Source organism: Anarrhichthys ocellatus, unplaced genomic scaffold (genome assembly GCF_004355925.1).
Source record: "Anarrhichthys ocellatus isolate YVR2014 unplaced genomic scaffold, GSC_Weel_1.0 scaffold51, whole genome shotgun sequence".
NCBI classification, from domain to species: Eukaryota; Metazoa; Chordata; class Actinopteri; order Perciformes; family Anarhichadidae; genus Anarrhichthys; species Anarrhichthys ocellatus.
This window is the reverse complement of record NW_022280081.1, coordinates 1,254,980-1,270,762: the sequence shown is the minus strand read 5'-3', so window position 1 is coordinate 1,270,762 and position 15,783 is coordinate 1,254,980. Positions and strand designations below refer to the sequence as shown.

The 15,783-nt window shown below is 42.2% G+C and overlaps 1 protein-coding gene across 4 annotated transcripts in view; it reads left to right on the top strand.

Moving 5' to 3' along the window:
• nalcn (sodium leak channel, non-selective) overlaps nt 1-15,783 on the top strand; it is a 96,206-nt gene that overhangs the window by 41,063 nt on the left and 39,360 nt on the right. For all 4 annotated transcript variants that reach the window (XM_031870206.1, XM_031870204.1, XM_031870205.1 and 1 more), the window contains 3 exons: nt 8,532-8,663; nt 10,457-10,624; nt 14,234-14,425. In XM_031870206.1, coding sequence (XP_031726066.1) covers nt 8,532-8,663; nt 10,457-10,624; nt 14,234-14,425 — 492 coding nt within the window. The remainder of the gene's footprint in view (nt 1-8,531; nt 8,664-10,456; nt 10,625-14,233; nt 14,426-15,783) is intronic.

Sequence of the window (15,783 nt, the reverse complement as noted above, 5' to 3'; positions counted from 1 at the left end):
AGATTTTCCGGGAGAGATTTTCCTTCCATATGAGTTGGATTTTCCGAGCTCCAAGCTAAAGTGAGGCAGAGTGTGATGACCTGAGCGATGTGATTATCTATGACAGAGTTTACAGGTGAACCACGTATTGGCTTTTATATATTGTCACATATGAGAGACCAGAGGGAGCGGAGCTTGAGGCAGAGCCACAGCTCATAAGCAAGTGCACCTGTGTTCAGTTTGCACTCATCACTCAAGGGAGGATACGTTAGCATAGCCTTGATTTCTTTTTTGTAACGAAGTCTATGTACAATCTTGAATCGTATAAGTCGATGTCTAGTCTGGACCTTAAAAAGGATTGGGAGGGAGGAAATAAACCAACATCCCAAAACGTTGAACTATTGCGTTAAAGCCCAGATTCCCAGGTTGAAGTGCCTAACGAGTCACCCAGCTGCAACGATAACTGATGCACAAACATGTTAAATCCATCATTTATCGCCACCTGCAGTGTGTTTGCAAAACCGACAACTTAGTCCCCAGTTCACCCATTCGGCAGAAAGCCACAATGTTGCATGCATTGCCAGTAAGTCTGCACTGCATCAATTAGTTAAGCTGCGAGGTTGTCCGCTGTGTGTCTGCTGGCATATCTGTCCGGGATTCCACCAGTGTATTGCAAGCCCGGCGTAACGTTAGCAAGTGTCCGGTGTGACGCTGAGTATGAAGTTAGCAGTAACGTTAAAGCTGTGAACTTAGCAGTGCAGTGTGTGTACAGTTTATTTATCGGTGAATAAATGCTACAATCTTCAAGACCCGAGCCAGCCACCTGCTGATTAGAGTGAGGGGGGTTAGCCCTGAAATTAATATCAAGTAAGGCTCAGGCTTAGTTAAGGTAGGTTGATTATTCTCCGTTATGAGACAAGCCACTCCTCTGACTTTTGCTCTGCTATTTAAAATTTTTAATATTTCGGTCAAAATACTCGACAATTAAACGGTTATCTATTCACATTTGAACTGTCCACAGGAAGCCTGTCATTGCATCACACCAATTAGGCGCCAGTCCACTGTTTATATAGTATAGTTACTTCATGCCGTATCCATCCCATGACACAGTGTTTGCATCCCATTGCTCTGTATCTGTTCACAATGCAGACGTTATTTCTAAGGCTTTTTAGTGTTTCCCTGAGCCTCTCCATTGTGCTCTCGCAGTAGCAGTGTAGTCCGGCGGAGGCTAATGAAGCATCGTGCTTCTTTCCCTGCAGAGCTGGTCTTCTAATTAGCCTCTAGTGCTCCACGATACCATAATTACACTGCAGATTGGAGCTTTGGCTGCTTTAAGCAAAAAAAATAACTTGCACACTATACAGATTAATAAAAGTATTTTCAAATGCAGCGTAGACTAACCCTACTTAAAGTTCAAGGAACTAAGGGATGTCTGTATGTGAGGGATTAAGAACGGCTTTTAAATGACCACAAAGGAAGGGCATGCAATGACGATGAATGCTACCTACTTCGAGTAAACCAGAAGAATTGGATTGCATGCTTTTTGCAGCTTTTTGACCTCTCCCCTCCCAAGCCAGAAGGTTACTGATCCTCTGGAGCCCTCCTTTTCCCATGCCACGGTAAAGGTCAGATTGTCTCTGTGTGGGAGACATGTAGAAAAGGGAAATTGTCTGGGGAGGAAAAAAAAAACAGCAGAGGAGAACATTGAGAATATTGTGATAGATGGCGAATGTATATAGGGGCATAGTGGGATAGATATACATGTACTGTATAATGGGAAACAAAATTACCTGCAAGAGATGTGACCAGCCCTGTGAGATCAACGCTCTCAGATCACAACACGACGACTGATTCAGATTGTTCATTTGGTCTGAACCACAATCAGCCGGATGCACACTTATAGCGAGATATGCTGAAAAGGAATAAAGCAAAAACTCCATAAGGGGTAAGCCAGACAGTAAACGGATGCAGAGGTGGCGGAGCGCGGCAGATATTATTAAGAGTTGGAGGGCGCAGACATGCGGACCATCATGTTTTATTAAGAGCTGTTTTTCCCAGCCAGAGACATGAGTCAGCCTGCTCCTTTCAGGCCTGTAATAAGCCAAGGGGCTCCCACTGCGCCAGATCCCCGACCCAGCAAGATTTTACACACCCACACTCCTTTAGCCCAAAAGTTTTAGATTCAAATAACTCATTGTCCTTAACAAACTTAGTCACAGATTGGCTGTGCTGCTCACCCGTTTGATAATAGACAAAAGACCTGTTCTGCATCTTTCCTGTTTGCCACTTCTATACCGCACGGTGAGAAAAGAAAAGAGCCTCAACAGATTCACTTGTTTATTCATCGTCAACAAAACGGCAGTGGAGACTGAAGAGATGAAATCAAGTGAAGCGGTCCCTAATCCCTCTCAGTTTCCTCTTGATCTCGGTAAACTGGAGAGAGAATTCTCTCGCGGGAGACGGTGCCAGGACACTGCCCCGGACAGTCGGCGACAATTCCTGTGTGAACGCTGTTCTATATCCTGCCAGCCACGTGCACGTGCGCCACACTCGTCTCATGTACCGGTAGGAAAGAGCATTTGTCCTCCTCCTTGGCAGTCTGAGTGAACAGACGGAGCAGGAGGAAGCAGCCATTTGGTCTGCCAGTCTGCCTGGTTGTGTTACAGTTACTGGACATGCTCCAGGTATTATCCATATATATATGTATATGTATATATGTATATGTATATGTATATGTATATATATGTATATGTATATGTGTATATGTATATGTATATATATGTATATGTATATGTATATATATATATATATATGTATATGTATATATATATATATGTATATATATATATTTATATTTACATATTTATATATTTTTTATATATATGCCCCCCCCCCCCCCTTTCCTCCAGATGATTGTTATTCCTATTGTCAGCGGATCATGTCGGGACACCTCTCATGAGCACAGCTGTCTCTCCTCTTCTGTGAGATTGCAGTTGACGTCGCACTGACCAGCCAGCCTTCAGAGAGTGAGGATTTGCTGCACTGTTTAAATTGAAGGGGCATAAATTGGGTGATAAAAAAACCTCAAGAACCCAGAGAAGAAGTCTGAACGCTTGACGAACAGGGCAGTGTTTATTTCTTCTTATTTTTTATGTTTTTTTTCTTCAGCGTGCGACTGTTTTCCCAAATACCAATACACATTTGAAATGATTTATCTACAACACTATTTGCATACAGAATTTCTATCATGTACACTCTGTTGCATTCAAGCAAATGAGAGCTGAGTACATGCTGTATTTTAGCAGAATTTACTGGGTCATGTTTTAGAAATTAATCAGCAACACAAATAATAAAGAACCCATCAAACACGTGTGAAAGGATTTCAGAAACATCACACACAATGGGGGGGGGGGGGGTTATATATATTGTCCCATGTTTTATGCTGTTAAATTTATCTTGAGGCCATATATGGAGTGCCAGTGCCATCAGCTGCATTGGGCGAATTACGGCATTTTGCCTTTGGAGCGACATGAAGGCACATCTTTAGCCATTTGGAAAAAAATTAATGAACAGGAATGTGACTGAAAGATTAAAAATGTGATTTTGTGTTAGAGCTGGATGGGCTGGCTGTATCTGTTTGATTCCCAAAAGCTGACAGGGAATATGGGCAAAGTCAGGACCTTGAGAAAACCAATTCATACGCACAAGCATCCACTTTCTGTTCTCTGTCAGTTTGCCTCTATCTCCCCCTCCTTCCCTCACACACACACACACAACTCCGTTCAGCCAAAACACCCATGGGGGAGAGCGTCTGGTTGCTGGAAATGTCAAACTGCTTTGTCACGTCCAATCTCAGTCAGAGAGCGTAACCACTGTGTGTGTAGAGTTGTGCTAAAACAACAAAGACTAGCAGCTGTATTAGTCTGGGTTGAGTTTACACGATGACAAGAATTCACATTTGCGACAACAGTGAATGGAATGTTGTGCTCAACAACAAGCTAATAAATTAAAAACAATAAGACAAAAAGACGAGACTAAAGAGCAGAAAATACGACCTCATAAAACTTCACGCCAGCTTTAAATCTTGTTTGCACGGAGCACCAGCAGTTTAACTTCTCGCCCCCTCTGCAGTGATGTAGGCGTTTACTCTGGGGCGTGTCCATACACTGTGACATCACCGCTGGGCGTGGCTACAGGCAGAGGCGCCAGAGCAAGTGGAGTAGAAGCTTCTTTTTTTCCTAATAATAATAATAATATAACAATAATAATAGTTTAGTTTCACTGCAATCATGGACTCAATGTAGACATAAGGAAAAGAGAAGCGTATATTTATTGAATCTGCTTGGTCTACCGACTCCAACCAAAGATTAGCAGAAAGAATGTTCGTACTGTTGCCGAAATGCCGGACGGATCAGCCCGTCTATGTTAGCTAACTTTGCCAGCAAGCCCACCTATGGTAAGCTCGCTGATCGGACAGGTTTTGGCTGAGGAGACGGGACATTCGCTAAGGAGCCGAATCAAAGAGTCGGCCCTTTTCGGCGTTTTTGGTTTTCATAGCACCCTCAATCTAACTAAGATTAGTGCAGGTGGCTGTGTTTTTGACTTAATTCAAGAGGTTAGGTGGTGTAGAAATGTAGGAAAGTTTTAAATGACTGTAATTTTGTTATTTAAAGAAGAGAGAAGCATAACTGTAATTCTAACCTCCTCCCAGTGGCATTTTAAAGTGCTTTAACAATTGTGCTACTCGCTCCGACCTTTCAGAAATAATAATAATAAGAGGACCTTGTCAGATAAACACAAATAAAAGTCACCATATGTGTTAAAATGCTGCCATTTTTTTCTGGTGATGACATTCTCTCTAAATCTCCTGCTCTTTCCGTTTGTCACTAAGTATGATTTTTTTTTTTTTTTTTACACTTTTTTTTAGTTCCTTAAAACGCCAATGAATCATCCACCCAAGTTCAAAGTTCCATCAGATGATTACATACACGAGTTCCGTCATCATTACTCTTTCTCTGATTACCAATTGTGGATCAGGCTTTCTAGAGGCTAAGGAGTTTGCACTGTTAGTGTATCTGTGTGTAGGAGGGTAGATGGCAGTGGTCCCATTTTCCAGAATTTGATCTTTCCAAACACTCTTCATCTTTCCTAAAGTCTTCCTCGCTTTTTTCTCTCTTCACTTTTCCAACCCTTCCTATTTCCAGTCTCACGTGCATGTCTTTTTTTAGGGTGAGCTATTCTACCCACTCTCAAGCTGTTCGTTATGCCACATACATGTGGATCAAGGCTGCGATCACATCCTTCATACGTTCCGGTGTTTGTCTAAGTGAGGAGTGCAAGTTTTTGTCCAAACATTCTTTTTTTGGGGGGGGGGGGGTTGTTTCCCCTCCCATTCTTTTCAGTCCCAACTTTGAGCTGTTCAATGCCCCTGATATCCCCCACGGGAAATAACGTACGTTTCTCGCCCCTTTCCTTTCTTGTTTCCAGGCTGTCTGAATGCACACTGATTCTGCTGTCTGGGTGGATGTTTCTCCCAGCGACCAATGAAAGGCTCCTGATTGCTTTGAATTGCCTGCCGTTTAGCTGCCGGCCCTCCCTCTTTGCCTGTTTCCACCTTGTAATATACAGTACGGTGTATAGTTGGCAGCTCAGAAAAAGAAAGAACCTGTGTCTGTGCCATCACATGTACTGTATATTGTCTGTCTTCCAGTCTGTGCTCTCGGAAGCTATATATATATATACAGGGCCATAAGTATTTGGACTATGACACAATCTTTCTAATTTTGCTAATTTACACAACTCCAATGGATTTGAAACTAATCAGTCAATATATGGTTGAAGTGAAGACTTTCAGCTTTAATTCAATGGATAAAACAAAACAATCACAATGACCATTTAGGAATCACAGCCATTTCTACACAGTTGTCCCTATTTTCAGAGGCTCAAAAGTAATTGGACAAACTAACATAATTGTGAATATAATCATTATGTTTAATACTTGGAGGAAAATCCATTGCAGTCAATGATTGCCTGAAGTCTGGCACCCATAGACATCACCAAAAACGGTGAGTTTCCTCCCTGGAGATGCTTTGCCAGACCTTTTACTGCAGCCTCCTTCAGCTGCTGCTTGTTTGTGGGTCTTTCTGCCTTCAGTTTTATCTTCAGTAAGTGAGAAGCCTGCTCACTTGGGTTGACATCAGGTGACTGACTTGGACATTGAAAAATATTCCATTCCTTTGCCATAAGAAGCTCTTGGGTTGTGTTCACAGTATGTTTTAGGTCATTATCCATCTGCACTGTGAGGCGCCATCCAATCAGTTTTGTAGCATTAGGCTGAATCTGAGCAGATAGTTTAGCCCTAAACACCTCAGAACTCATCCTGCTGCTTCTATCAGCTGTGACATCACCAATGAACACCAGTGACCCAGTTCCATTGACAGCCATACATGCCCATCCAAAGCACTGCCTTCACCATGTTAGACAGATGATGTGGTTTGCTTTGGATCATGAGCCGTTCCTTTCCTTCTCCACACTTTTCTCTTCCCATCATTCTGGTACAAGTTCATCTTGGTTTCATCTGTCCAAAGAACCTTTTTCCCAAACTGGTCAGGCTTTTTCAGATGTTTTCTGTTGAAGTCTAATCAGGCCTTCCTGTTCTTCAGTGTTACCAGTGGTTTTCACCTTGTTGTAAACCCTCTGTATTTAGATTCTTGAAGGCGTCTCTTGATTGTAGACTTTAACAATGATGCGCCAACATCCTCCAGAGTGTTCTTGACTTCAGTAGATGTTATGAAGGGGTTTTTCTTCACCAAGGTACACCAATATGTTTAACCTAATAATGTTCTCCACTTGCATTGACACCTTTTTGGTCCGCATGCTGAGAGTTCCAAGGACCAACTACCAACTGCAAATATAACATTTTGAATCCTATTGTCGGCATCATTTGTCGTGAAATAGTGACAGAACAAACCACATCTGGCCATGAAACCGTTTGTCAGATAATTGTCCAATTACTTTTGAGCCTCTGAAAATGTGGGTGGCTGTGTAAAAGTGGCTGTGATTCCTAAACGGTCATTGTGATTTTTTTTTGTTTTATCCATTGAATTAAAGCTGAAAGGCTTCACTTAAACCACATATTGACTGATTAGTTTCAAATCCATTGGAGTTGTGTGTATATATATATATTAGTGCTGGGCAAGTTAACGCGTTAATATCTCGTTAACGCATTAATTAATTAATGCCGACAATTATATTATCGCGCGTTAACGCAGTCTTTTAAATTTTTTTATTAAGCGGACATATTTAATGCGAGAACCAGGCAGCAAGCAGTGAACAGCTGTGTTCATGTGGCGTCACTTCCTTCTTCCCCCTGGGTCCGGAACCCCTCCTACCCTCCGTCACAGTCGTTCACTCTTGTCTCACAAACACACACACACACGCACACACGCGCGAGCGCAATCGTCTCGTTACAGGATCAAACGTGACTGTTGTGAAGTGGAGCTTCTAGTGAGGACCAAGACACGTGTTGTTTGAACGGAATACTTTACTGTCTGAACTGCAGTATTACAGTGTTACAGTGAACACAACGCACTCTTGCACCCGACATGTGGTTTTCTACATACATCTACATTGTTAGCAAGAACACGTACCATTCTACTTCCTGTCTCTTCAAAGTAAATGCACTTCCGTTTTCATGCTCTTCACAATAAATGTAAATCATGCAATCAAACAGTTTACAACAGTGACAATATTAAAATACATATTGTCGAGTTTTTAAAGTGTTTTTGTTTGGAATATGTATAATAAGCATCATTTAGTTATCGCTACTGAGAATTTAACAAACATTTAAAAAAAAGAAGTAGATATGTTTGCAGTTTTCAAGGTGTATATTTAAATTGCATCTCTTACACACATGAAGATAAAGTTGTGAACACCGGCTGAATATCTATTATCAGAATCATTATAACTGTATTATAACTGCTACTGTGTAAAGGGAATACTGCTGTTAACAAGAACCTGATGTGTTTAAAGTGTTTATAAAACAAATGTTATTGACCTTTTGTTCATATAGCAGTACTTTTAAAATAAAAGTGTGCAATGCACTACTTTTGAATTCATTATTGAACTTTGCGCATAACAATGCGATTAATCGCGATTACAAATTTTAATCGTTGCCCAGCACTAATATATATATATATATATATAATTGATGGTATTAACACAACATTTACATTCAGGGAAAGGCAGAGTTAAGTCTCATCACCGTTTTTCACAATCACTCTTGTTCTGTGGTACATTACACCTTACCTATCTTCCTGTTTGTCCATCATGTGCTATAACCTTCAATCAGACTGGAAAAATAAATGTATCTCAGATAATGCTTTACTTTATTATTATCCTGGTATTGCTGGTTCACATCCGTAGACCAGAGTTTGATGAAGCTCAATGGGAAACGAAATAAAAATGGCTGTCCATTTCCCACGCACCTCTTCTTTCCTCTTTGCCCGTCGTGTGCTATTGACATTGATTGCAATCGAGCTCTGTCTCCACAGCAACTGATGCGGTCCTCTGTGTTCCACATGTTCATCTTGAGCATGGTCGCCGTGGACGTCATCGTTGCCGCTAGCAACTACTACAAAGGCGAGAACTACCGCCGGCACTATGATGAGTTTTACCTGGCAGAGGTGAGATGATTTTTTCCTTCAATTTCCTGCTTTTTCTTTCAACTCCAAATGTCAACCTCGATCCCTGGGTTTAACATTGACATAAGCCCTTCGAGCATGGCTTAAATTTACAGCTTTGTTTGAATTTGATTTATTAGATAACAAACAGTATGAGATCATCTTTTGGTAAAAACCCATTAAAGGACACAGACAAAGGGTTTGTCTCTACAGTAGAGGTCCTTATTTGGAATGCCCTCCACGGTAATGTCATGGTCTGTTATTAATAGGGATTTAATCCTTGCGTAGTCTGAGTGCCTCGTGATATTACCACTTTAGTGATGTATGGTCCAACTGGGGATTTGAGGGTACCAGACAGGTTATAATCCATACCTTTGTATATTTATCATTTTTCAATAATGGACATTTTCATTAATCAGCTTTAGTATATGTATATTTCTTTATTAGCTCTTTTGATTTTGATTTTTGTTTTAAAGTGTACACCCGACACTGCACTGTATGTGTCAAGCAGGTTGGTTTGATGTCATCAGTATGCAGGTGGTAAAGTGCCAACAAAGACTGCAAGGAGTATAATCACCTCCTCCGTCCCCTTCATACCTCTCTCTCTCTCACTCACACACACACACACACACACACACACACAGCTGAATGGAGGAGATAAGAAAAATGAAGGAAAAAGAAACAGACACAATATTACCTTCCCTCACTCTCCCCATCCATATCATACAGCCATCGATCTGCAGATTTGTTCCAATCTGTGTGAAGGCTGTGGAGGGAAAAACAGAAAATGGAGGCACTGGGTTTAGAGGTAAATGCAGAAATGCACGCTTTATTGGTGAGGTGCCAATTTCATTCCCTCCTTTTTACTGTATTCCCCCTGCTGAAGACAGTGGTGGTAGAAGCATTCAGATGCTTTACTTTACTTAAAGGGGTCCTCCAAGGATTTCATATGGCGCATAAAGGGGACTAGCAAGAGACAGGTTTGAAACAGAAAGGTAAAAATCGATGTCACAGAGAACAAGCTATCCCGATGTTTAGTCCCTGCTCTGGGTCAAGCTCCAGAAACGCTACAACCTGCATTTCCCATACCCATACCTGGTGGCGTCTTTTGTTATTTCGATCTCCGGTACAGGAAAACTGCATTTAAGTGGTGTAGCTGGTGGATGCTGAGCTACTTTATAACATTGGGTAGTTCAATCATTAGTGAGGCATTGTTTTATAAATTGAACGTATATTTTGATAAATCTTCAAAATAACTATAGCTGTCAAATAAGTAGCAGGAAAAGTACAATGTTGTCCCTCTGAAATGTACTGCAGTAGAAGAGTAAAGAGGAAGGAATTGGAAAAGTAAAGTTTGAGTACATTGTACTGACAGGTAAATTCATTTCAAAATGACTCTTTCTAATGTCAATATCGTGTTTGTCTGTCTCTAATAAAAAATGTAACCTGTACAAGGATTGGTGGAGAAATGGTCACCCTGTGTATATCCATGCATTACCTTTGATAAAACTTTATTTTTCTCACATGCCTCCACAGCGAACGGAGAATCCGCAAAAACAGAGTAAATCCTTGATTAATTGAAGTAAACAGAGATCAAGTTTAACCACAGAAATAAAACGTTTTCCTCAAGAATTCAAGGTAGTGCGCGGGAAGCAATTGATATAGAAAAAATGTTCCTTTTAAGGGTGAAGTATTCCTTTAACTGCTGTGGAACAGCATCTTGCTGAGAGAGAGTTGTGGTGGCGGGGAGTAAAAACGCTGAACCGCTGATTGCTGTTTGTTCCATTCCACCCCAGGTCGCCTTCACTGTGCTGTTTGACCTGGAGGCTCTTCTGAAAATCTGGTGTCTGGGCTTTACCGGCTACATCAGCTCCTCCCTGCACAAGTTTGAATCTCTGTTGGTGGTGGGCACCACACTGCACATCTACCCCTACCTCTACCACTCTCAGTTCACCTACTTTCAGGTATAGATACACACACACACTCACACACATACACATTTTTACAGTATGCACTTGCACATAAGCATGCCTGTATAAACACACATGAATCCCTTTATATCGTAAATGTGAAACTGAAGCATCCTCCCTTCAGATAAAATTGCAGCGTGGAGCAGAAGCCGTGAATCATTTAGTGACATTTCTCTCCTGTGACCATGCATTAATGAGCGAGAATCAATCATATCACTCTTCGGTGTTACAACCTCTCCACTATTCATTCAAAATGCTTTAAATGTAGCGACACCACAAGTGTCGAACAGAGATCTGGTGAAGTGATTTTTCCAGTCGTGACCCATTTTTGAGGGACATTTGATATGTTCAGTGAAAAGAGTCGTTCCCTGGTGGGTTTTAGGTGATATTTTGCATAAAACTGAGCCTTAATGTGCAGTCCTCAACTCCCCGTATGTGAGGCAGAGAGCTGGGAAAGTCCTGATCGTTCTGTAAGTGGAAGTAATAATGTGTGACGCATTAGTCCTCACTAGAGATGTGTCTAGTAGTTGTGATCTACATTATTTTTGTCTATAAATTCTGTGATCTTCCATCCTCCAAAGGGCAGTTGTCAAGTATTTTGACTTCCCACTTTTTCATTGCCTGGGTCCAGACATGTAAATCTGCCCACTCCACCAAGTTCAAGTCAGCTGATTCGTCTCTGCGCATCGATACATGAACCAGCGGTTTCTCGATTAAGAGGTGATGGAGCCAATGAGCACCACGGGGTGACTAAGAATTAGCCAATCAGGACTTACGCGTTGTCGGAGTAATGATAACAACAATGGAGAAGAATGTAATATTTACCTCTGTCGTAGTGCTACTAGATGCCGGGTCTGGCACTATTAATTTCTCTGAGGCATCTTCGTCGGCGTATCACAGCCCCTCTTGTCCACTCTTCTCGAGCCTTCCCCATTTGTGTCCGTAACTGTAACGCCAAGCTCCGACTGCCACCTCTTTACAGTACGTTGTGAATCTTGAACCCTGACAAGTAATCTAATACATTTACACAAATCCTCCCAGGTTAGACGGGAGAATTACCCCGACATCTCTGAATCGCTCACTCATCGGCCTCTCTGTTGCGCTTGTGCTGCTGAATATTAGTTTTGAGTTTGATATGACCCTCTTGATTAACAAAATCATTTTACATATCCAGCACGCGTCAAACTAGGTATGTTAGTTTTGTTTTTATTAGCAGTCCCTTTTAACTCGCACTGCTTCACTCACAAACGCACAAACACCGGCAAGTGGCAACACATCACCTGTTGACAAAGTTTTTGTCCGGTTCCCAAAGCAGAACTATAAATCAACTTTGTATATTGTGACCCATGTGGCAATGGCGCCTTGTAGAAGTATCATCCATCCAGACCCTATAAGTGCTGTACTCTGTCCAAAGGGTAACCCCGTGACCTTGCTGTGTCGATGGAAATCTCCGTGGAGGATCCGATGGGAAAGGGCTCCTTGACGGGTCTCCAATCAGCCTTGACCGTACAAGCTGCCCTGATCCTGTCTGACTCTCTCAACAGCTGCCATCCACACGTTTGCAATGCTTACGCTCAAGCAAACGCATGCCAACGTGTCGTATGAAAACCTTTGTTGTCTTAAATCAAAAAGCAATAAATCATACCCAATTACTTAATCTTATCCAACCAAAGGGTGTTTTCACTGCTTAAGACGAGCCTCCCCAATTGTCTTTGGACCAAATGTCACAATGCAAACACCCCACTTGGCAGAATGATTTTTAATCAACCCACCTCGACACTTCAGTAGCAACACAATTTAACAGTTCAGTCAATGCATTCATACGAAAAGGCAGGGCGTTGTATCATTTTTGGACAATTCTGGCGGGGGTGCACTGATCCGGTTCTAGTTATTGGTATTTTGCCAATACGGGTTTAAAAATTCTGGATGGGATATCCGTGACGGCGACAATGCAATTCAATTTTATGCTAAGCATTGCTTTGTCTTGCAAGAGGCTGGAGCCAGAAGCACACACAGGCGGCACAGCTGGAGAGCCATTCTCCGAGTGTCGTTTATAGTTAATCATTGGTAGCAGGCGCACAAACCTCTTTGTGGGGGGAAAAAAAACAAGCTTTTGATTCAGCCATGCAAACAACAGTCTGTTATTTGCCGTGTTTCCGGCTCGCACATCTGGCCCTGAGCCTGCACCGTGATTGGGATAACCTCTCGTAAAAGTAATTACTTTTGATTAGATTTTATTGTTTATTGCTCTTCTCATGTCTGCATGAGTAGTCGAGATATGGGGTTTTTTTTCTTCTCTTGAAACAGTCACATTTATTTCTTCGGTTTTTCAGATATGCAACTAAATAGTTAGATATTCATGGATGCAAGCAAAGGCAACCGTGCTGTACACACACATCGCTGAGGCGTATATCGTTAACAATAAAGCCACACACACAACGCTACGACGCAACTACTGCAACAGAATACGCACAGCGCACTCGCCTCTCTCTAGCCAATCAGACACACGTGCACACACCCCACACCGACACACACACACACACTTCTTCTTGTCGCCACCCTGGTGTCCAAGAAGAGGAGCGACGGGGTCCTGCTTTAATCCGGGTTCTCACGAAAGACACTGGATCCAATTTGTCGATCACGAACAGACATGAAGACAGGCTCTCTTTTAGTGGCAGCCTGTCGCGTCTCTGGCTGACCGTGTCGTTTACGTCTCTCATTCATATTTGCAAGTAAATGTTTTGCAGTTTGAGTAATGAAAACATCTCTTAGTACACTTTTAAAAGACATTTTAGTAACTACAAGTGACAAATAATTGTGTTATGATTTCGGAGGCCCGCTGAAATTTTGCTTTGGAGGATTTTAAAGGGGGGGGTCTGAAGTGTCAATCAAGTATTTTGCACACTGCCTTTTCAGATTCCCAAGCTGTGTAGTTCTCATGCTTAGGACAAAAAAGAGAGAAGATGTTTATAGCCTCATACCCTCGATGAACCTACCCTCTTATGGTTTGCTCTCAGCCCCAGAGCTTGCAACTGTAGTAAAATGGATAGTGGTCATCACGGTGTGTCAGGGCTAGAAGGTATAATGTCCTCCCATTCCCATCCGTCATCATGCTGCGAGCGTTCTTACTGTATTAGTTTACTGTCGGATCCCCCTGTAGACCAGCCTCCCCCCGTCTGTCTCCTTTATTTTGCTGCGTGTCCAGGGAATGGGAGATAGCCATTCATTTGGTTTAGAGCGGGATTGTGAAGAAAAAATCTTTGGCCTGGGGCATCAGTGCTGAGCTCGATCAATAGCCACTCTTCTGGATCCCAGATCAGAGTCAGACCAGTATGCATTACCTTTAGGGGGTTGTTGTTACCGCAAGCAATTTCAGGACTGAGCCCGTTGACAGAGCACAGTATCAGTGCACCTTTACCACTGGGTCCACATCAATGCCCTGTTTTGTCCCCTGTGTTTCCTTTTATAATGCTGATTTATATTGTAATCTATTTAAATACCACCTCTGTGTTCCTCATGATTATCAAACTACTGTCCCAAAGACCAAAAAATCAAGGGTTACACAAACGGTCACCTCACAGTGTATGCTTTTCCTCTCCTCAGGTGCTACGTGTCGTGCGTTTGATTAAGATCTCCCCGGCTCTGGAGGACTTTGTGTATAAGATATTTGGTCCGGGTAAAAAACTCGGCAGCCTGGTGGTGTTCACAGCCAGCCTCCTCATCGTCATGTCGGCCATCAGCCTGCAGATGTTCTGCTTCGTGGAGGAACTGGACCGCTTCACCACGTTCCCCAGGGTAAGGAACCCCTCGCACTCACCCTCCCACCAAGAGGGCAATCTGTATGTATGGATTAGCTTTATTAAAGAAAGCCTCTATCGGTGTGATTCTGCTTATTTTTAAGTGTTCTTTTCAGTAAACTGTGCCTAAATGAATCACAACTTGTTTCAGATTCACCCTGAGTCACATACCTAAGCCCAAATGGGTGATTCATTGAACAGAGTAGGTCTAAATAACCAATCAGGGTAACTTTTGCTTTTGCAATCAACAGCGATCTTTCAGCCAGGAGACTGCTTTTCGTGTTTCGGCGTGACTTACGCGTACTTCAGTAAAGACAATTCCGTGGTTAGTTTCACCCAAACGACGATCTTTTCCTAAACATAAGTAGTTTTGTTGACTATACCGGACTGAGTTGTTTCCTGTGAAGACAGACGTTTATTTTGAAAAGACCGTCTGTATGTAGCGAGCGGAAAATAACGTGTCGCTGGCTATCGTAGGAAAGCACACCAAAAATGAGGAGTAACTGTTCGTAGGATAGCATGTGGACCGTGAGAATACGTTGTGGATGAGAATACGTTGCAGCAGGTTGTCATTTTCTCTCTTTGCATTGTATTATGCAAGGCTTCCTGTGAGTGACTGCTGCTTATCAGATGTCAACGTATCTTCCATTATACCCTCAAATGCTGCATTTGTAGGTTTTTAGGGCTGCTCCAGTTTTGGTCTTTGTCTATTAACATGTCTTCAGTCGATTACTCATTGCTTTATGCTTTTTTTCATGCTGAATGATTTATTTCCAAGAAACTTGCGAGCATGAACGTCTCTAAAACATCTTAAAACAAGATTTAAAGTGGTGCTTTTGTGTGATTCTTTGTGGGGAAGGAAAAGAGTTTTTAATATTTATTTTATTCAGCCAACATTTTCATGCAACATCAGCAGTTATATAGTAACCATCTGATTTTGAATGGCGTAGTTTTCGCCTGCACAAATAACGCCGACCAAACGGGTAAACTCTTTAAAAACTGTACTGCTCCAAACGCACCTCTTCTGAATATGCCCTAATGGAAACATGCAATGCAGTTAAAATCAGGACATACAGGTACATACAAAACTTATAAATTCATGCGAGCAGCTCCAGAGTGACACCTCAGACAAGCAGCGGAGAGGCCTGCAGATGTCGATGATGGGTTGCGTGATGAGGTCGACAGATGTGGGTACCTCCTTTGATTTCTAAGTGCTCATGAGCCGCCTTCGCTCTCATTAGCCTCATCTTTCCATCCTCCTTTCTTTTTTTTTTTTATTCCTCCTCACCCCCTCCAACATTTCTCCGATCCCAGGCACAGCGGGACACGGGGGGGTTGCTCGTAAACAGATGCCAC